General features: G+C 40.8%; 1 protein-coding gene across 1 annotated transcript; it reads left to right on the top strand.

Moving 5' to 3' along the window:
* Window positions 1-1,774: 1,774 nt before the first annotated feature.
* On the top strand, window positions 1,775-16,904 carry LOC104083996 (homeobox-containing protein 1-like). Its single transcript, XM_009587681.1, has 3 exons — window positions 1,775-1,860; window positions 14,323-14,802; window positions 16,772-16,904. The coding sequence occupies exons 1-3, from the start codon at window positions 1,838-1,840 to the stop codon at window positions 16,902-16,904; spliced, it is 636 nt and encodes a 211-aa protein (XP_009585976.1). The 5' UTR covers window positions 1,775-1,837.
* Window positions 16,905-20,963: the final 4,059 nt, after the last annotated feature.

The following is a 20,963-nucleotide window of genomic DNA, read 5'->3' as shown; positions in this document are numbered from 1 at the left end:
TAAGATATTTAACAGAGAAGTGTTTTGGTGTGGAACTATCTTTAAAAGGTTTGGGGTGGCTGACTGCAAGGGACCTGTGTGCTTGTCTTTTCCATCCATCAGTACTTTGGTGTCATGATGTCTCTCCCAGGCCACAGTACATGATCTGTGGTCTGCTGGGACCACTCATCTTGTCTGTGACCTTGCTCTTGGCAACTTCCTTTCCTGAAGAGGAAGAAGGCAAGTCGAGACCTAGATGTGGGCCAAATAAATTGTTTTGGAAATGGCAGCAGCCAGCTCTCAGCAGCTCCCTCCCCGAAAACACCTAATGCTTTCCTTTGCCACATCTGGGTGGGAGCAGTCATATGGGGGCAGGCTTAAAACCCCTGGGAAAGTTGGTGGCCAGAAGCTGACTGCTGCTACTTCTGGAAAAGCTCATTCAGCCAGCCTTTTGCAATGAGAGTTCCTAAGTTTTTTCACGAAGGGAAAAAAAGAAAAAAGCCACATAAATGATGGTATAGTCTGCATATGCCCAGTGGACTCCATCTGGCATAGGTGTAGTTCTTCACCAAAGCCTATAACAAGTGTGATGGGGGAAGAGTCATGCTATAGCTTCTGTATCACTCTTAACCACTGAGAAGAGCCAAGATGTGACCGTCCACAAGGCTTGTTTGCTAATATTACAGACATCTCTTTATGGAGCAGAGTAAATCACCCCATGCAAATTCCTGTGCTACTTGTTTTCTATTGCAGCTCCCATACGCACGTAGCCTGAAGTGTAAATGTTCTCTCTAGTTCTTTCTGCATCTGCCTGGATATAATATCCTGCCTTTCTCTTTCCCGTTGGTTAGTAGTTTGACTTTTGAAGCACTTTCAGTCCATGTTCGTTTGTGGAGAGAGACATCAGCAGTGATAGCTAAAGAAAATTCTATTAGGTCATTCCTTTTCAGAACATAGTACCTGTCTTCTAAGCTCTTTGCGGATGTTAGCCAAATAATCCTTTTAATAGCTTTTGTGAGTTAAAAGGGTAGGTAACTGTCATAAGGCTAAATGATTGCATAGATGAATTTACTTGTGGCCAAAAGAAATCAATTGTAATTTAAAATTTTTGCCTCTGGACTGACTATACTACCAGACATCAACTTTTTCCTTAGGAATCTACCATGTGCATTATAGTATATGTCTGTGATTATATATAGGTCTGGATTAGTTACAGATTATCCAGAGTACTGTGATTGAACATTTCCAGTTTTTAACCTATGGGTGTGCACAAGCTCAGAATACTCAGCTGGTTGGCCTTGTTTAGATCTGTAAAGTATCCATTTATAACTTCAGTCGTTATAATTCGTAGGCTGTTTGGATGTAAAAGATTATTTACCAGACTTTAAGACCATGGGTCCATTGCAAACCATGTCAAAGCTCCCACGGAAGGCAAAGGGAAGAAAGAGGGTGAGGCTTTAACGATCCATTTAAAAAATAAAAACTGAAAGATGATATAAGAAAATTCAGTGGTTCCAGGGAGCATTTTGCTTAACTATGGTTATATTTAGTGATTGATATACACTCTACTGCCTTTTAACAGAGGGATGGATTGGGTGCTTGAGAAGGATCCTGAAGGGGCCTGTCTTTGTTTTTTTTAACGAGAAGTGATTTGGCGCTACTGCCTAGTGAAACTGCCGTAAGGTTGCCCTCTGTAAGCCAGTTGTATAATTGTATGCCAGATAACAAGAAGTCAGAATGTATTTGCCTTTCAGAGAAATCTCTAATGTTTTTCTATATTTTAATTGTGTCTTACAGAATGGTGAATAACACTGAAGACCCTCGAGAGGCTTTATAACGTCCCATCCCCATGTAAAGTATGCTCAGAACTTTTCCAGTAGTGTAAGTACAAGCTAAAAAAACCCACAAAAATTAAGAGTTGTTTGGTGTTTTTTTTCTGTTAATTTATCTAAAAAGAGCAGAGAAATGGTTACAATGATTATCAGCAGCTGGCTAAATTGGAGAGTTCCACTGATTTGGTATTTGCTAGACATTTAGACCAGGGAACAGTAGCATTTAATTCCTCACTTGGTCTTGCTGATAATGTTGTTTCTACTTGTACTTTTCTGTCACTGAAAAAGAAGGAAAATCATGCAGTTCTTAGAAAAGGTAGTGTTAAAAAGAGAGATCTCCATACATTGATTGAACATACTAGAGGGATACCAGAGCTGTGCAAGAGAGTTTAGCACCAGTACAGACTTGATGAAAGGGAATGAGTACACCATTAATGTAGTGTTATGTAGCAAAAGCAAAAAACCTAGGGCACATAACCTAACATTAAAATTGGATGTGTTGGTCCAATATCTTGAATCCCAGTACAAATTGAAGTTGTCTAAATCTCATCCTTGAATTTGAGCCTATTAGTTTGTTCTTTTAAATAAACGACTTCTGTCATGAATCTTCAATGTAATTGGTATCCATGCTGTTTCTTCAATAAATAAGCAAATGAATTCAAAGTTTGAAGCTTGTCAGGCTGAAAGGAAAGGCTTGACCTGTACTGTGCTGTCATCCATCTCTCGCACTGGTCAGTCCTATATCACTGTTCCCCATACCTCTTTTATAGGCGCGACCAAATGCTTGTCCACTGGCAATCAGATTCTTGAGATACTCTGACCTCTTGACTTCTGATTGTACCTTCTGTCAGACTGAGTTGGAAAGAGAAATCCTGTCTACAGAATAGGTAGCAAGAAACCAGGCTGCTGTTAATGTAGTCAAATTTTCCCAGATGAATTATTTCAAGGATGAAGATGATTCATCTAGTGCACGAACATTCATAGTGCAAGTGGCAGTGCAGTCATAGACTTCTGCAGAGGGAGTTGCAGTGAAAAGTAAGGACTGCCAGGGGTTTTGTGTTGGAAACTAAACTACCAATGTATTTCAAAAAGACTTGATACAACCATTAATGAGATATTTTCTATTGCTGGTGGCTTAGTCGTCTATTCAGAACTAGTGGTTTCCTACTTTGTTGCCAGTCCCCTGAGCCACCTCCTCTTCTTTCTTTTAGCTGGAAATATGTTGGATTTCAGTATTAAAATCACCACTTGAAATTGTAAAGATCTAGTTCACAGCAGGAAAGAAGTCTGGAGGTAAGGCTACACTGCCCTGTGCATCTTTATTATACTGGTAATTCAGAGTTTGCAGAGTGATCTTAGAGCTCCTCTGTGCTTTGTCTGAGCACAAGGACAGTCTGTCAGCTTTAACTTTGAATCAGACTTTTAACATAAATTTCCAAACTGTGAATTATATAGTTTTAATTTCCTGTGCTTTAGCTAGATTTCAGTCATGTTCTGCCCCTGTGCAGTTTTAGATGGATATCGCGTTGTTCTGTTGCTTTCTTGAATTTTTGTGGCACATTGACGTGCCCTGTTAATCAGCTGCCACCCTCTATCAGAGAAGCAGCAGCTTTTTCGATTTATTCCAGTGTATGTGCAGTTAATACGGTCATCAAGAATGCAATATAAGTATAGGTGAATAATTTTTGACTGAGTGAAAGCTGGGTGAACTTATGTAGAGGGGATTAGAGAGTATTAAATTAGAGGAAATGGGCCAGGATGATCCGTTTAGGTATAAAGTTTCCAGATTAAACCATAGATATCTTTTAAAAAGCATAAGTGGGCATCGTGGTTTCAGAAGGGGAAAGAAGAAAACAGAGTCTTTTTTTAAAAAAAGAAAAAAGTTTTAACTTAAATACTGAATAAAATAAAAATTGAACAGTCTTAAAACTACCATGGTTAGAGAGCAGTTCGGTTACTCCTACCATGGGGCAGCATCCTCTGTCAGAAGAGCAAAGTAGGCAGCTGGCTGCAGTTACCATTTCACCTACCTAATTTTTATCCACAGTTGGATGAGAGTCAGTACTCGAGAGGAATTTGAGGCATGCTGTGAACACAAGACACTTGATTTTGGTCTCACAAGAATTAGTCATTTATCTGAAACCAAGTCCTTCTGTAGCCAATGCAAGTGTTATCTCTGTTGGGTTCTCCATAAATGTAATGGGAGTAATTACTTGCACTTCACAGGCTTACGGCAGTATTGATTAATTAATATGTGTTAATAGTGAGATATGACCATCAGTATTTGTTGCATGTTTCAAATTAGCTCTCGAAATATGGTTTCTGATAGAGCTAGACAGTTTCAACATCATCACTTGAAGTTTACCTGAATTATCAGGCCAGTGCTTATGAATCTGGCTGCCAGCAATGACAGAGCTGTATTGGGAGTGAGTAAAAGCCTGCTGAGTGGAAAGAAAATCAGTGTGAGTAATGCAGATGAAAAAGGACTAGATTGAAGCCTTGTCATCATTTAGGAAAAACAAACAACGGAAAGAAAAGAACGAGTATGTGAACAGTACCAAAGTCAGCACACATTGAAGAACAGACAGTGGAGTTACAGTGGCTTAGAAGGTCCCCACATGGCTGAGCTCTGTTAACTGTCCAGCTTCCTTGAAATGTGACACAAAACTCGTTAATTAAACTTGGGTGAAAGAGGACTCAGCTAATTTGCTCTTTTTGTCTTCAGTGACAAGTTATCGTGTAAATAGTTGGTGGCTATAGGAATGTTGAGTTGGCATTTTAAGCTTCCTTAACTGAAACAATGTCTTGTCTGAGCCCTTAGTTTTACTTTAAGATGAACCAGATGAGTTAATTCATGATTTCACAGGCAGATAAGCCACTCTGAAAGGGACCTAAAAGAAATCTTGTTGCATGTGTGCCTTTTATGCCTATTTCTGCTTTTGGCCAAATTGGCTTGTCCCCGTCTGTTGAGTTGGTAATAGCAATCATCAGAGCCTTCTCTAAGCTGATTCAGCTCACTAACCCAGGCAGAAACTAGCTAGGGTGGGTTGGTTGGTTGATTGATTTTCCTGATGGGTTAGTGAACTGAACTGGTCTGTGGAGATTTCCACCAAGTCCTGGACCTATTTAGAAGGGTAGAAGAGCAGGTCGTAGGTTGGTTCACCCTCTCTCATGCATCTGCAGTCTCAGGACTTGCATCTGTAGGTGTTCTCCTCCTGCTCTGAGCAGGACACAGAAAGATTTGGACTTGCCCTGGGAAGATAGACTGGGTCTTCTCTATGTCATGTAAGAGGAAATTTCCCTAGTTCAGGTCTGGGCTACACAAAGAGATGTTTGTTGCTTTAAGAACATTAATTAGGACATGTGTTTCTTTTTGAAATGCTTTTAAATAAAATAAAACTCTAATATGGAAGCAACTGTGGCCAAAAACCCCTGTCTTTGCCATTATGATTTGTATTCTTCAAGGAGCCGCTGTTATCTATTCCTGAGTTTTTCTGCAGGTATAATCTCTGTCTTCACTAAGACGGTGTGCCAGTAAAACTACACTTGCAAACTGTTTTCTAGTGGAAAAAAATTTGCTTTGTAGTTAAGCACAAAATTAGGGGTAGGTAAGTTTCAGTTATTTGCTGCATTTGGATTTTAGTTTTCTGAAGTAACAAATTTCTCTTTTAAGAAAGTGTGTTGATTGTTGCTGCCGGTGATAGATTCTGAGGGAGAATGAAGGTGCCTGAAATACTTCCAGAGCGTCTCTTTTTCTTTATGTGTGGAAGAGAGGTGGTGGAAATCCTGGTGATGGCATTCCTTGAAACTTGTCCTACGCCTTGTCATATCTGATGCTATAGATGGACCCTGTAGGATGGTGGTATGTGTGGCGAGAAAACGCTCAAAGTTTGGCCAGGCACTTGGTCTGCCTTCATACAGAATGCTTGTGTGACTTTGAACAAGTCATTTTGAATTGTCTGAAGGCCAGCCCCTTTCTGTGAGCTCTTGGTCTCAAAAATTAGTATAGTTTTACTTCCCTGCCTCACAGGGATATTCTATAGAAAGATGTGTTTCAAGTATTTAGATACTCCAGCTGGCAGAATTAATAGAGAAGAATTCTGAGATTCTGTCTGGGTTTTAATAAGTGATTGGTCAAATTCTGAAGTGAACTGGAGACAGAAGGCAGCAGTATACCTACCCCTGTAATCTTGACAGCTGAAAGTACGTGACTTGCCAGTCTGGTGTCTAGGTTAGGCCCACATCTCAGTTTTACTGCCTCTGTTTCTTCGTGTGGGTTAAAGACAGTATTTTGGTGTGTTGGTGAGATTTGTTTAGCTGTGTAACTCAAGCGCACAAGTCCTGCCCTGATTCTGTTACAGAGCTTATATATCCAAAGTTTAGTCTTTGGCTCCGGAATCCAAGAGCTCCTCCTTTGCTCTTGGCACAGGTTTGGGCTTTGGGCCCTGGTTCAGCAATCAGCTGCCACTACAGCTTTTCTCTCTGTTTGTTAGTCTTTCTGATCCCTCATTCTACCCTTGAATCCAGCCTCAGAATTTGGATTCCTGTCTCGTTGTTGTAGAATTGCAACAATAGTAGGAAACCCAGATTTTAGAAGTAGGGAAGGTTCGGGTTGGACAGATAAGGTGTCAGTGTGAATCAGTCTGTGCCTTGAGTAGAATTCAGAAGTATCTGGCTCCCAGCCCTGTGCTTAGTCAGAGGTCAGTCCCTTTTGTAAGACTTGGATTATGACAATAATTGGCATTTATATTATATTTTTGCCTTGTAAGATCGATCTCAAGTTCTGTCTCTCTTTCCCAAAGATGTAAAGCGGATACTGTAAACCAGAGTAAGTTACTCACTCTAGTGGAATCAGTAGCAAAACTGCTAGGGTTTGCTTACTGCCAGTGTGCCAGCATCCAGTAAAAAATATTTTATCAGCAGTGAATAATTTCAGAGACTGAGTGGAAGAACAACTTATGTAGAAGTAGTGAATCTGGGTTTGGGGCTCTTTAACTAGCTGAGAAACTTGAAGCCTCCTGAAGAAATGATATGTTGATATTCTGCTCTCAGCTTGCCTTCTATAATTTGTGTAGCGGTGAGTATTTGATTACGTTGGATTTATTTTCAGAAGTTTCAGGCTGCTCTTATTAACTGTCACCATTTTGATCGAAAGCGTATGGCAGTGTTCTGCATTCATAAGGCAGTGTTTTGCATTCATAAACAGAACTGGTGACGTTTAACCTCGATAGATCAGCTTGTAGTCTGATTTCACTGCTTGCTGCATTGTGAGGCTTTCGTTTCCCTGGGATGAGAGCAGTCATTACAAGCATTACATTTTGTTTGTGAATCAGGATGAATGGGAGTAGAGTCCTCTTTGAAAATCAGAACTAAGAGATGCAACTGCAGGAGATAATTATGCTAACGTATGGATAAGGATGGCTCTGTGTTCGTTGACATGATGAGCACTTGAGGCCTGATTTTTTTCTCTCTTGAAAACTGGTACAACTCCACTGAAAAAACTGGAGTTGCAACTGATGAGCATAAGTGTTGGCTCAGATGAGTCAGATCCTTAATCCTCTGTTGCGCCCCAGAATTCATAGCATCAACTACTGTTTTGAAGGCAGCTTTGCTTAATGTGGTGCAAAGCTTTGGGCGTTTCTGAAATACTTAAACTGGCTATGAATAAAAGGAGATGCGCTTATTCAGTAAGAATAGAAAAGGCCAAAGCTTGAGTTTCGGAAGACTAGATAGTGTTACGCCCTAAATGTCCAAATTTCGTTCCAATAGTGCTTTAGAGCTGCACTTGATGGGTCACAGTCTTTGTGTCTTAATGTGTGTGCGTGGTGTGCACCATTTACTGTGATATACGTCAACCGCTCTGTTTGTGGAACAGCCATACCTCAGAATGAAAGTGCCTCTCTTGAGCATCTTGTAAGAACCAGCTGCATCCTTTGGGATGCGTGACAGTGAGTGAGATGTAGAAAAGGAAGGATGAATGAATGAAACTTTGCTTGGGTCCTTGGATCTCATGAAAACATATATAGAGAGAAACAAGCTTGCATAATATAAAGCATGGTTAAAAAATTAACAGGAGGCAGCTGGAAGTGGAGTTTCTTTGTAGTCACTGGTTCTGATAGAAAGCATCCGGAGCAGTAGTTCATGTGAATTAGGTTGTTGAATATCAGGCCGGTTGATAAACAAATTATATTGCCTTTGGAAATAGCAATGCCATCCTTAATATCCATTTTTGCTTGCTGTCTAGATCAGAGACCTCACGTAGAAGGGAAACATAGCAGCCCAGTCATACCGAACAAGGATCCTTACACCGGTGCATGGTCTGGGGACTGGGCATGCAAAACCAGCACAGCTGCTCTCTCTGCTATATGTTTTTAATAGCTGGAGGTCATCCGTCTCCACAGTTGTTCATATAGCAGTTCTCACTAGTACTATATGCACATATACACAGGAAAAAACTGGCAGGCTAAGGAGTTCAAGCTTGTGAGAAAGACTGTGATAGTTAAAACACTTGTTTAGTTAACTAGTTGTAGAAAGTAATTTTTTTGCTATATAATTTGGGATAACCTACTTCAGCTGGAAAGCCGCAACTTTACCTTGTGATTTTGCCCTTCCATGTAAAGGGCAAGATTGTTTTCAATGACACCAAGAAAGTGCATGTTATTTTGCAAAAAACGATGTTGCTATAAAAGATAAGATTAGAAATTCTGGAGCTACCGTTAACAGGACAGTGTAGTGCTGTTAGGGTCCTACCTTGGACCAGCAGTATATGCCATATGTCAAAGAAGGGTAGAAGTTGGCATCTCTCCCCATCCGCTTTGCCCCAGTTGATGTGACTTTATCAGAATCATTCTTAAACCAATTACCAGACCTAGGATCCTGTTCTGAACACTTTGGCTCTAGCCCACATCCATATTTTGCAGATTGTATCAAATACAGGTCTTATATCAAAAAGCGCAACTGGTTTTGTAAGTCTTGAGTTTTGCAGAACTTATTAGATAAAGCAGTGAATTTTAATGGAAATTTGGAGGACCTCTGCAGAAGAGCATCTCTTCAGTGATGCTAGAGTACTTCCTACTCATGTACAGTGAGTAGAAGAGTGGAAAAAATGATTTCTTGCGATCATTAAAGAGTACAGAGCCATTTTCAAAAGTGTTAGAGGTGTTAAGGCTGATGTCTGGCCTTATTCCCAAATGGGTAATTGAATTGCTTTGAACTTCTGCAAGTTCAATTGGACATGGACTTAGCTTGTAGCTGTTTTTATGGGATTATTCTGCCGTGTTCCATCACCTAGAAAGTTAGCGTTGGATAAATGATTCTTGTATCTGTGTGGGTTTGGGTTATGATAATAGGTGAGAAAATCTTGCTGTGTTTTTCCTCACTTTTCTCTATGAGATGCAGGAAGATAAGGGAAGAGAACACCTCTGTATCTGGCCACGTACCCCCATTCAAGATCAGTACTTTCAAAGTGGGGAGGGAGCCCCATATCTAAAGGGTGAAATTCACACAAAAAAGAGGCTAAATAAGTCTTGGTGGTATGACAAGGAAAAGCAATGGTATTGAGAGCAGTTATGCCCCTAAACAGCCTTCACTCCAGAAAGTGGCGTTTTTCACTCTAGAAGTGAAAAAGAGTGACGCTGCATCTGGCTGGTTGAGACCTGCTGTATATTTTATATCTGTGGATTTGGGAGGGAAAGTAAGTTCTTTTTTATTTAGCTCCTTATAGTTTTCCCTTCAATCTGATATTCAGGTACCTCAGGTTCCTTTTGGATGAGCCACGAAAGGTAAGTATGAAGTTTTAATGCCTTATAGTTACCAAGAGGCAGTAAGTGGAATTGGGCCGGATCTAAATAAACTTGATTCATTTTAAGGGCCAGATTCAATTGTTAAAAAATTTGCCAATTTTAGTTTTGAGCTTAATTAGTACTTTGCAGAGGTCTTGCTTTCAAAATTACAGGGAGAAAAATGCATGGTGATTCTCCCTTGGTTGGCTCCCTTTTTCGGATATCTTCCCAAGGAAGTTTGACAGCCCATTGTAACTGGTGAGGGTTTTGCTAACTGATCAGAAGATAAAGCATGTGATTATAAGCTAAGATCTGCTAGTGTTGAGGATATTTTGCTACATTGGCAGCAAAGTTTGCCAAAGTTTGACCACAGCAAAGCAGTTGGTCCACAGTCTTTGTTCTCAGGAAAAGTATTTGCTATCTTTATTTTCTCCTGCACACCCCCAATCATTCTGCTTGTCCCTATCTTATTTTACTTCTTGTTACTTTTGCAGTTGATTGTATTTCACAAGGAAAAAGAGGGGGGAAGCAAATTGAATCATAGCTAGCCAGAGGAGTTCAGGAGGATAAGAGGCTCTTACAGCAATATGGGGGGGATGAAGTAGTGGAGAATATCCATTAATTAATGAGGTGAATGAAATTATGATGATTCTAAAATGGCTGATTTACTGAACTGCTTTGTAAATTGATCTTTAAACAGGGTAAGTTTATTAAAATATTTTAAAAAGGGAAAATAACTGAAGCCCTCCTAGAATAACAGTTCTAAATAATGTTACTGTAGTTATTCATTAAAAAGCAGTAGATAGTTGGCAATGTTAGAACATGTTCGATAATACCAAGTTTTGCAATATTTGTTTTGAGTTTTTAAAGGAAAATTCCCAGTTCCTACAGTTGTTTTCAATACATAAAACTCACTCAGAAGCATTGTTTCTAGATATCATGGTTGTGTAGAAAAGCACATGAAAATGTGAATAAGAGTTCAAAATCAAGAAGACCAATAAGAAGTATGTCAGATGCAATGTATGTAAGTATAAGCAAGGCAGTCTTTACATCTGTGTATGACATTAGTAAGACCAGCAGTGAGATACTGTGTCTGATTTTGGTGTTCATATCTTTTTAAGTGTTAAAATTATACAGAAGTTGTTTAAAAGGGTTGGAGGGCTAGAAGGAGACCTTGCATGGACAGACAGACTGCTGGATCATTGACTTTGGTTTTGTTTTTTTTTTTTTTCAAATTGCCAACATTTTTCTGGTTACTGTGTTAAACATAGTATAATGGATTTAATCTGACAGTAGGTGTGCTGCTCTTAGATGACTTTCTGTGAGCCTTTTAGCAGCAGTCCACAGATTAACAGGACTCTGTAGAACACAAGTTGAAAGTCACTGAATATCTTATTCTTATGGCCTTGTGCAGCAGCCCTTGGATCCCTGTGCGATTGAAATTACTGCACATGCACAGCGGATCCCTGCTGCATCAAAGTGGGACAAATGGGAGGCGAGACCACTTTCCCACATACAGCCGTGTACAACAGAAGGTCAACCATCTTGCATACAAGAACACTGGAGTTCATTATGTGTAATTCACTAGTAATTCACTGAAGGATACGTAGAATTCACTAAAGGATTATGTGTAATTCACTAAAGGATATTAATTTGGCCTAAGAACCCAGATCTGGAAGCTCAGCCCTGACATTTTAGACAAATTGGGGATCACACCCAAATTTAAAGGGAATGACTGGTCATGGCAACAAACTGCTGCAGGAAATGGTAAGTTCTGTGCTGCTTGACATTTTTGAAGCCATCTGGAAAGTCATGTTTCTTCAGATGCGAGTTTTTCAGTTCACAGGGCTAGAAGGACGAAAGTTTTGGGTTTCTGAGTCTGTGACAAACTGGAGATTTAATCTAAAGTATGTTTTGGCATTAAACGTCTAAGAGTCAGTAAAGTAGGAATTTTGAGTAGAGGTAATTCTGGATGGAGGTTCTGGTTCATTAAATCTTCCAGTTCGACAAGTACTTGAGCACATGACACTTGGTGTTGACAGATAAATGATCCAGGAAATGGTGACATGAGAAATACAGGTAAGAAATGCCAAAAAAGGTGTTTATCTCTAAGGAAAGGCGAGCTGACATATCTAGTGAAAAACCATCTCAAGGCCAGATGTTTAAGAAGAGAATTTCTATTTGAAAACCATGCTACTCTGGGCTGATGTGGGGGGCTTTCAGGCTGTACAGGAGTTTGTGATGTGAGTCAGTAAGTCAGTGTGACAATTCTATTCTCACGAAGCTTGGAGAAAAGGATTGAGCAGCCCTGCCTCTCCCAATGCAGAGGCCAAACCTAGAACACAATGTCTGTTTCCAAATGCTCCTTGTCAAGCTTTGAACGTCTCAGTCCGAGATGTGACTTCCAAATTTTACTTGTTACAATTCCAGTCAGTTGCTAGTCTACTGCTGCATTGGCTGCTGTGCCCTCCTTTTAGTGGAATAATCTGTGTGCTTGTCTTTTAAAATTTAAAATGGCTTGTACGTTTTCAGTAATCAATTGTCCAAAGAACAGCACATTCCTGTTGGACTGAAGCACTTCTATGGCTGTAGTCCGTCTGTCTTCTCAAATAGTCGTTTTCTTGGATGGGAGTCATCCCCTTGCATTGTCCTCCTGCTTCCTTCTCCCACGTACATACTGTTGAAACAATCAAAGGGGTTTGATAGTTGCTTTATGAGACCAAAGATAGGAACTTCTTCTCATTTCTTTATTTTCAAGGCTGCAAATGCCATTTTTGTAGATTCATGCATCCTGGCTTTGTAGCACCATGTCTGTACAGCTACAGTCTAGCTACAGCTCTACTAAGCAAGCCAGTTCTTCGTGCTGTTCTTCAGCCCCAAGGCCACTTGGCCACATCCATACTACCAGACGCTCTTAATGTTGAGACTGAGTGGCAGCATCCAAACAGAGTGTTTGTGGTTTCTGCTCTGTGCAAAATCTTGAAAAAAGCCTGCGAATTGGTCAGGAGTGCACTGGTTGACCAAAACTGCGCCAAAGACAGTTACAGTGATTTAATAATGCTGCAGATGACTGTGTGTAGATGCTATGGTGCCTCTTCCTGGGCACTATTTAATTTACTAGTATTGACATGGCTATACCCTCTGACTTAAGGTTATACCCGTTTCCATTGCCTAGTCAGGTCTGTGTTGTGAGATATTATTCCCCTGAAGAGATTCCCTTGCTACACCCCCAAAACCTACGGGCTTCGTTTACTTTACTGTGATTCATGTATTTGAAAAAAGACCAAATGCAGCAATTGGAAGTTTTGTCCCTCTGTGGCTCCTGTTAGGGACTTCTCTGTGCCAGTGCAGAAATGGAAATGAGGAGTAATCTTCAAAATTTGTGGAGAGAAATAGGCAGCCCTGTCCCTGGAAAGTCTAGGATAATCGTGACAGCCATCATCCCTCTTTTGGCTTTCATAGGGTCCTTGGAATTCTTACTTGACTTTCCTGAGGCTGCTGTTTGTCTGCTCTCTCTTGTAGGGATTGTACATTAGCTCTGTCATGTCTCCTGGAGTTTGAGTGATCTCTTCACCCTGCTCTCCTGCAGGAATTTTAATAAACCCTTGACTCATAAGAAGATTCACAAGAAAGATGGAAAATGCCTTGATCTCTTTGCCAAGTTCTGTCTGCCTTCCATCTGCCATCCCTTCTTCTCAAGATCTTGAGTTCTGAAGGAGGTGATCTTGTCATTTGTGTGCCATTTGGATCTGTAGTGAGGAGACTTAGGAAGGAAAAGAGATTAAGGGAGTGTATTGTGATTTTTTTTTTCCCCAGTTCCATTTCTGGGTTTTGCAGCAGATACATGTTCATTGTTCTGGCACCTTGGGAAGTTTAGGAGTTAAAAATGCTTTTGATGAGCCACCATGATGATTGAGTTACATGAGAAGCCTGCCTTTGGAGGGGAAAAGGCTGTAGACTTATTTCTTTAAATGAAAAGCTCAGTAGTAATTGGATGTGCTGCACTTTCCTTGTTAGGGCAGGCGATCTGTGACAACATTCCAGGTTCAAAAGTTACTAACTTCAGAAATTGAACTTCAGAAATGGGACTTCAGTCAAATCAACTTTGGTCCTTCAGGCCACTAGAATTTCCGCTAGGTGTGTTTTTATCTTCTTTTTTTCAAGGGAGCAACAAAAAGTTAGGGCAACTTGAACTCTTTGTTATTAAGATTCGGAAGAGTTGAGATTCACAAATCTCACGTTAAAACTCATGATTCATAAATCTCACGTTAAAACTCTCAACTGGTTAAAACTTCTCCAGAAAAACTCAACCTCTGGCCTTGACCTAACAGTTTTGGAATCTGGGGTTTCTGTCTAGTGGATACTTAGCAATGGGCAAAATTTTGTCTGAAATCAAGTTGCAGCCTTAATTACTGAGCAACCACTGTCTCTCTGTAGTGGTTTATCAAAAGCAAAAGGGTACTAAAAGAAGTTTTTTTTTGGGAATGCTAGTAAAAGAGAGAAACACTATTTGAGCACTTCAAAGAAAATATGCCCTTCTGCTACATAGTGAGCGTTCATGGGAGGTTGCCTGCTGAGCTTGTTTGGAGGTGGGCTGTTGGGCTGCCAGCTCTGTCATGTGTGTGACTTAAAGTTTTGTACGAGAACTGATCTTTCCTGCATGTAAGGTACTTTCCATGTACAGAACTATTGAACTGAAGTATTTGCTTTTACATTTTACTTGTTTTTAGTCTGCTGGAAACCATGTCTCACTACACAGATGAACCAAGATTTACCATAGAGCAGATAGACCTGCTTCAGCGCCTGAGACGTACAGGAATGACCAGACATGAAATCCTCCACGCGCTGGAAACCTTGGATCGTCTTGATCAAGAACATAGTGACAAATTTGGAAGAAGGTCTAGCTACGGAGGTGGTTCCTACAGCAACAGTACCAACAATGTCCCAGCATCTTCCTCTACAGCCACAGCTTCAACACAGACCCAGCATTCTGGGATGTCCCCATCACCGAGCAACAGTTACGACACCTCCCCACAGCCTTGCACTACTAATCAGAATGGGAGGGAGAGTAACGAGAGGTTGTCTGCATTCAACGGGAAGATGTCACCTACCCGCTACCCACTTGCAAACAGCTTGGCTCAAAGGTCATACAGTTTTGAAGCTTCTGAAGAGGACTTGGACATTGATGACAAAGTGGAGGAACTGATGAGGTTAGTAGAAGTCTTTGTAAAAAGTTTGGAAAGTCAGAGTGAGAAGTCCCTCAGAAGAAATCTGCATGTTGGAGGACTGCCGTAGTAGTGATAGGTATTATCAAGAAAGTAGGAACTGCGTTAGACAGCTGTTCCCCTGCTATTTCCCTAATGGTCACTATCTCGGTACCTCTCACCTGCCTCGTAGTCTTGTGTAGACAACCTCTGGCCGTGTGTGGGTATCCCACAGTCTGTTTTGCTTTTGAAATAACTTTTTCCCATGTTGTACCAAAAATTGAAATTGATGTTAGCGCACTAATTTTCTGCCCTGCTCTTATTCAGAAGACTTCTGACTGAGTGTCAATTCATGAGTCCTCCTCCACTACTTCATACCAGTTGTATTTCCTTCCATATATAGGGGGAGTAGGGAATCTGCTTGGTTAATGCTTTCCACTGGGATCTGCAGAGCATGTATGTTATCTGCTTATAGTTTGTGGCAGGGGCTGACTCTCTCTGGGATTTGCACAGTCTGCAGATTGGCATAGGAAAATACAAATAATAAAGAAGAAGCAGAAGTCTTCAGTGAGAGCCAGTTGTTTTTTTTTTTTTCCAGACTGACCTTTTCTTTACTTTTAGCGGCTTCCTTTTCAGCATTATGGCAAAGATGAAAGGAGGGGATTATACCACTGAGGATGAAAGTCAGAGTCAGTGGGCTTGATAATAAAAAGAAATAAGAGGAAAGACCAAATGTCTCAAAACAATTTTGGTCATAATGTTGGAATGTCTTTTTTTTCCCAAAAATTGTAACATTTATGAAGAACCTATGAGAGAACTAGGGTCCATAAGCTCCAGGATGAAAATATGTTTGAAGTAGTTTGGAGATGTAGGGTAAAGGTGTGGCTTTTGGGGGAGAGGATTAGAGATGAGCAGTAAGAAAAGCCAATCAACCTCATTTACTGTCGGCTGCAGGATAATGGAATAATGTAGGAAGGTGGTAAGTATAACAGTATGCAGGAGTTCCCACTGCTGAAGTTTAATCGTTCCTTTGAGTTTTGGGTTCCTATGCAATAAGCCTCAGGTAATGCTTTTAGTGCTTATTTAAACTTAAACTGCTTTTATTTACAGGCATATGGAAGATGAGTGTTGGGTACAGGAATAAAAATGAACCCACAACATAGCATTTATTTTGCATTTACGTTTGCAAGCTTGAATCTGCCTCGAATGCTGCTGGGGCAGGAGGGGAGAAGGGGAAGGGGAATTAACAAATAATAAAGCCTAATAGAGTCTGGTTTTAATTGTCTGCCCTTTTCAGGAAGGGGAGGGAGGAAGAGGAGGCAAAAGTATGTGTTTACAGCAATTGAAATTTGCTGCATATCGCAGTCCCTGTGCAGCCTCCAAATTATTTTCTTTTTAGCACGGTTTTAGTCCCTTCTGAACTATCTTTTGCACACCTTGTAAAAATCATACAAAGGCTTTAAATAACTGGCACTTGTTCATTCAGTGCAAGCTGTGGACTAAGGAATTGGGGGTGGGGGGATAGAGATTGCAAAATCTTTTCTCCTTTGGGTCTTTTCTTTGAAACGTTGGAGAAGGTTTGTGTATGTATATTCATTTGTGTAGCTAACCATGCAGACCCTGCTATCCTTTATTTTTTATTTTTGTGCCTCATTTTTATGACTGAGGTTTTTATGCTGGTATGAGAGATTTATTCATCCCTGTGTAATGAAACTTTGTACATTCCATATGGCAGTGCTGCACCTAATATGAATTATATAGGACATGAGTCATCCATTCTCCTGCTAGGGTACTTTGATCAAACGTGACACTTGTTAAAAGAAGTGTCCACCGGTGAGGCACTTTGACTATTTTAATGCCTGCCTTCCCCACTCCTTGTCCCCTAAATAAAGGAAATAAAGCCATTTTGCATCTTCAAAGTGCACTTTGGTCTGTCCGTCTTTTTGTGTGTTCTTTTGTTTTTTTGTTTTGGTAGGAGGGACAGCAGTGTGATAAAGGAGGAAATCAAAGCCTTCCTAGCCAATCGGAGAATTTCCCAAGCAGTTGTTGCACAGGTAACAGGTAAGAGCTCAGGGAGTCCTTTCTTCATTTTGGGAAACTGTGTCTAACTGCCTATCTGTGCACGGTGCAGATGTTGGAATATTGCTTGGCTTTCTGCATTGCAGTGCAGATCTGTCAGCTTAGTCATGATAATGTATGCCTTTGATTTAAGACCCATTGTCCCGCACATCATGGAACTTCCCCAGTGAATCACTTTTTCTTTTTTTCTTTTTTTGTGCCTTGTGCTAGCAGATTTTATTTTACAGCATTATAATAAGCCCGAAGTTCTTATCTTAAAATGAAAACGGTTTTCCTTAATTCTTAAATTGTTTGTTGAGTGTGGCAAATAAATGCGTATCTGCGTCTCTATATATGGAGAGAGCAAGATATATAATATGTATTTATATTATAAAATGTATATGAATAGTCAGGAGACACAGCTATAGCTGGTATCACTATGTCCAGGAGTCAGATTATGGTAGTTTGAAGTTTTTCAATCACTTGCCTTTGAGTCATGATTAATGAAAATCAGATGTGAGGTTGAGGGGATGACCATATTAGCTCAGACTTTACCTAGAAGGAGAAGTAGTTCTCTTTTTGCCCTCTGCCCTGTGCCTTCTCTCTTTCACATTCAGGACAAGTGAACAGACTGCAGTGATACCACTTCTTTCTTGGGTGTGTTTCCAGAGCTTTACACAAAGAGTAATGAAGTCTTACTGCTCCTCCATGGGCTGGGGTGCTATTAGTTCTCCTTTACAGCCTCACACTGCTTGTCCGGAACGGCGTAGCTGGTAGCACATTTAAAGTCACAGAATCATAGAATCGTTTAAGTTGGAAAAGACCTTTAAGATCGAGTCCAACCGTAAACCTAGCACTGCCAAGTCCACCACTAAACCATGTCCCTAAGCACCACATCTACACGTCTTTTACGTACTTCCAGGGATGGTGACTCCACCTCTTCCCTGGGCAGCCTGTCCCAGTGCCTGACAACCCTTTTGGTGAAGAAATTTTTCCTAATATCCAATCTAAACCTCCCCTGGCACAACTTGAGGCCGTTTCCTCTTGTCCTATTGCTTGTTACTTGGGAGAGGAGACCGACCCTCACCTCACTACAACCTCCTTTCAGGTAATTGTAGAGAGCGATAAGGCCTCCCCTCAGCCTCCTCTTCTCCAAACTAAACAACCCAGTTCTCTCAGCCGCTCTTCATAAGACTTGTGCTCTAGACCCTTCACCGGCTTTGTTGCTCTTCTTTGGACAAGCTCCAGCACCTCAATGTCTTAGGATGAAGACTTGATAAAATACAGATAGCTCAATCCCATGTTATACCTATAACATTTATTCATTTTTTAACCCAAGCTTGAATAAAGATCTTGCAATAGATTCGTTTTAAGGTTCCTTGATGACTAGGAATGCCAAACCAGTAGGAGGGAAGTTGTTCTTTTATGATATTTCCAGTATTTGAAATGTCATAAGAACCCATCTGTTTGGGAGATCTGGGTTTGCAGACGTGCTAGCAGTTGAGGTGGGTAGGCAGAAATGGGTGCTTGAGCCATGGAGCCAGAAATTCCTTCCACATCTCCAACTCTTCTCTGTGATCTTGGGCAAAATTACTTGTCCTTCCCTGGTTTCAATTTCGTCTGTAAAGTCATGAGATTAACATTTTGTGTAACTCTAAGGAATGTTATTAGCCTTATCAGATGTTAGTGGCACAAATACTTCAAAAATTAAATCCTAAGTTTAGTTGCTTAAATTGTACCTGAACTCTGAAGTTTTGGTAGTTAACGGGTCACTCCCCTACTTTTGTGCAGTCCTTGTCTGAATATAGTCCTGGAATAACCCATCTCTGAATTAACCTTATAGCACCCTTCACGTCTACCAGCAAGTCGAACTAGCTTCCCTTTCAAGAGAAGTAATGCAAAGAGGAAAAAATTGCAGAAAAAGAGTCTTTCCAAAACAAGCCAGTTTGTTGGGTTTTTTTTGGTTTGTTTTTTTTTTTTTTTTTGGGCAGTGGGACTACTGCATGCAGGGCTGTTGAATCAGAATCACCACAGCAAATCTAAGACAGAGTCTGTATCAGTAAAAGGAGCTGATCTAATGATAATTAGCGAGGTTTCTCGGTGCGTGTCTTGATACCGCTGCAGGCAGACTGTAGGAAAGTCAAGACCAGTCTCTTCACACCTGATCATTTTGCTCCTTCCATCCTCACCCTACTCTCTTGGATTTCAGTTATTAAAGTCATTAAGTTGGCATTTAGCCTTTGGGAGCTTTCAATGTTTGCCAGGCTGTTCCTCTGTGAGTAAACAACACCATCTACTTCATACACGGTTGACTTAAGTTTCACACCCATCCCACTCAACCCTCCTGCGTAACATGGGGGGGCATCCAGAATGTACTCACACAGTGATCAGCGAAAATATTACTAGATGTCTCTTTTGAGCCTGTCAGTGGGACAGAATGAAGACTGAACTAATAACACCGTGTAATTATCTTGTTTTCAAGCCAAATCAATGGGAAACCAGGTAGATCTAAAGGTTAAATGACTACGTCCTTTTGCAGCTGACCCAGTAGTGTTTCCATGGGCCTTTCAAATAAGAAAAGAAAGTGATATTTTGCATGTGATGCAATTTCTCAAGCAGAGATAGCTGCAAGGCTTGTGCTGCACTGTGACATACCAGTCTCTTTTATCCCACTACGCTTTGCAGTTGAACTGTGTCATCCTCCATATGCTTGGTGGGAAGGTCTACAGGAGCTGATTCATTTTAAATATAACCCATAGCCTTGTGTAAGCAGATGCGTAGTACTTACGTGCCACTATTAAGTACATAGTTATGGCTTATCTGAAAGAAATAGTAAATCTCAAAGAGATGTTTTAAGGGATCGGATTAAAGAGTGTGCTCAGCACTACTGGGAGAAACATCGGCTTCCTTTCAAAAGCACAGTACGGTGAAGAGTGGCTGAAAATAGCTCGGGACAGAGACCCAGAGCAGAAAGCATGTGTCCCAGGGCTCTCACTTCCAGAGTTTTTTTAGGCCTGATGAGTGCTAGTTGCCTTGTGTATTCTTCAGAGGTATCCAACATTCCTTCCCATTCAGCTGTGAAACAGGCTCCCAAGAAAGGCCTGGAAACCACTTTTCCTTCATTAAAAAAGCGGTTTGTGTAGACAGAGGTAATACTTTGCAGAATATATGATCCCAAATGGTATCATCTCAGTATTTACAGGCTTAGTCTTACTGGTAAAGCTGATCTGTAAATCATTCAGTAAACAAGAGGAAAAACAGATAAATAAAATCCTAAGTGTGGTCAGTAACAGATGGTGTAGGAGAGGGCCATGACAGTGAAGTGATACCTCTTCAGAATACTGTTCAGCCTCCAGTGATCCGTGTCTCAGGGTCCTCTTTATTATATTGCACATTGAGGTGGAACCCTGTTCTGGACAATGAAGGGGCTGTGAAAGAGCATGAAAGGGGGCAATTCTGCAAGAACAGGTCAACAACCACACAACAGAGGCTGGTGTGCTTACAGCCTCCATCACCGTTTGTTGCAATACAAACATAGCAAGCTGTGTCTGGAGGCTGCAGTGCAGATGTTGGCCATATTTGACTTGCCCATCTACTGGCTACCACCCTGCATCAGCTGGAAGTCATTTGTTTAGCACTTGAAATAAATGCAGAGTAGTGTAGCCTCAGCTTTTAGCGTTCATCTCTTCTGCCCCGGGAAGAAAGGCAAGAGAAATGAAATGAAAAATTTATGGCTGGCTCTGTCCAGAAGGAGAGTTGTTTGGCTTGGCTACCCATGCTGTCAAATTTCTTCTTTCAATATCTACCAGTTTCTTTACTACTCTAAAAAATTGTGTGTGTGTGTAATGGGAGGGGAGAATGGCATGAAGAGGGGAGAGGAGTAATAGTGCATCTGAACAGAGTGATACTAGACCTTTAGCTAGGAACCTAAAACTTTGCTTCCTTTTCTTAATTACAGCTGGATTTGAAGTTGGCCAAATTGGACATGTAAGTGATGAACTTTAGCTAAGCCAATGTATTTGCATGTCTTCAAATTGCAGGTCTTGGATGAGCTCATCAGACAGTGTAATGTTTCCCCTATGCTTATAGAATCATTAAGGTTGGAAAAG

Source organism: Fulmarus glacialis, unplaced genomic scaffold (assembly GCF_000690835.1).
Source record: "Fulmarus glacialis isolate BGI_N327 unplaced genomic scaffold, ASM69083v1 scaffold41541, whole genome shotgun sequence".
NCBI classification, from domain to species: Eukaryota; Metazoa; Chordata; class Aves; order Procellariiformes; family Procellariidae; genus Fulmarus; species Fulmarus glacialis.
The sequence above is the reverse complement of the archived record's forward strand: the minus strand, read 5'-3'. Positions and strand labels throughout refer to the sequence as shown.

Excerpts from the sequence above, each read along its gene's own strand:
- LOC104083996 (XM_009587681.1), top strand. The coding sequence starts at position 1,838 with ATGCTCAGAACTTTTCCAGTAGT. Across the intron at positions 1,861-14,322 it reads CTCAGAACTTTTCCAGTAGT|TCTGCTGGAAACCATGTCTC; the intron begins GTAAGTACAAGC and ends ACTTGTTTTTAG. Across the intron at positions 14,803-16,771 it reads AAAGTGGAGGAACTGATGAG|GAGGGACAGCAGTGTGATAA; the intron begins GTTAGTAGAAGT and ends TTGTTTTGGTAG.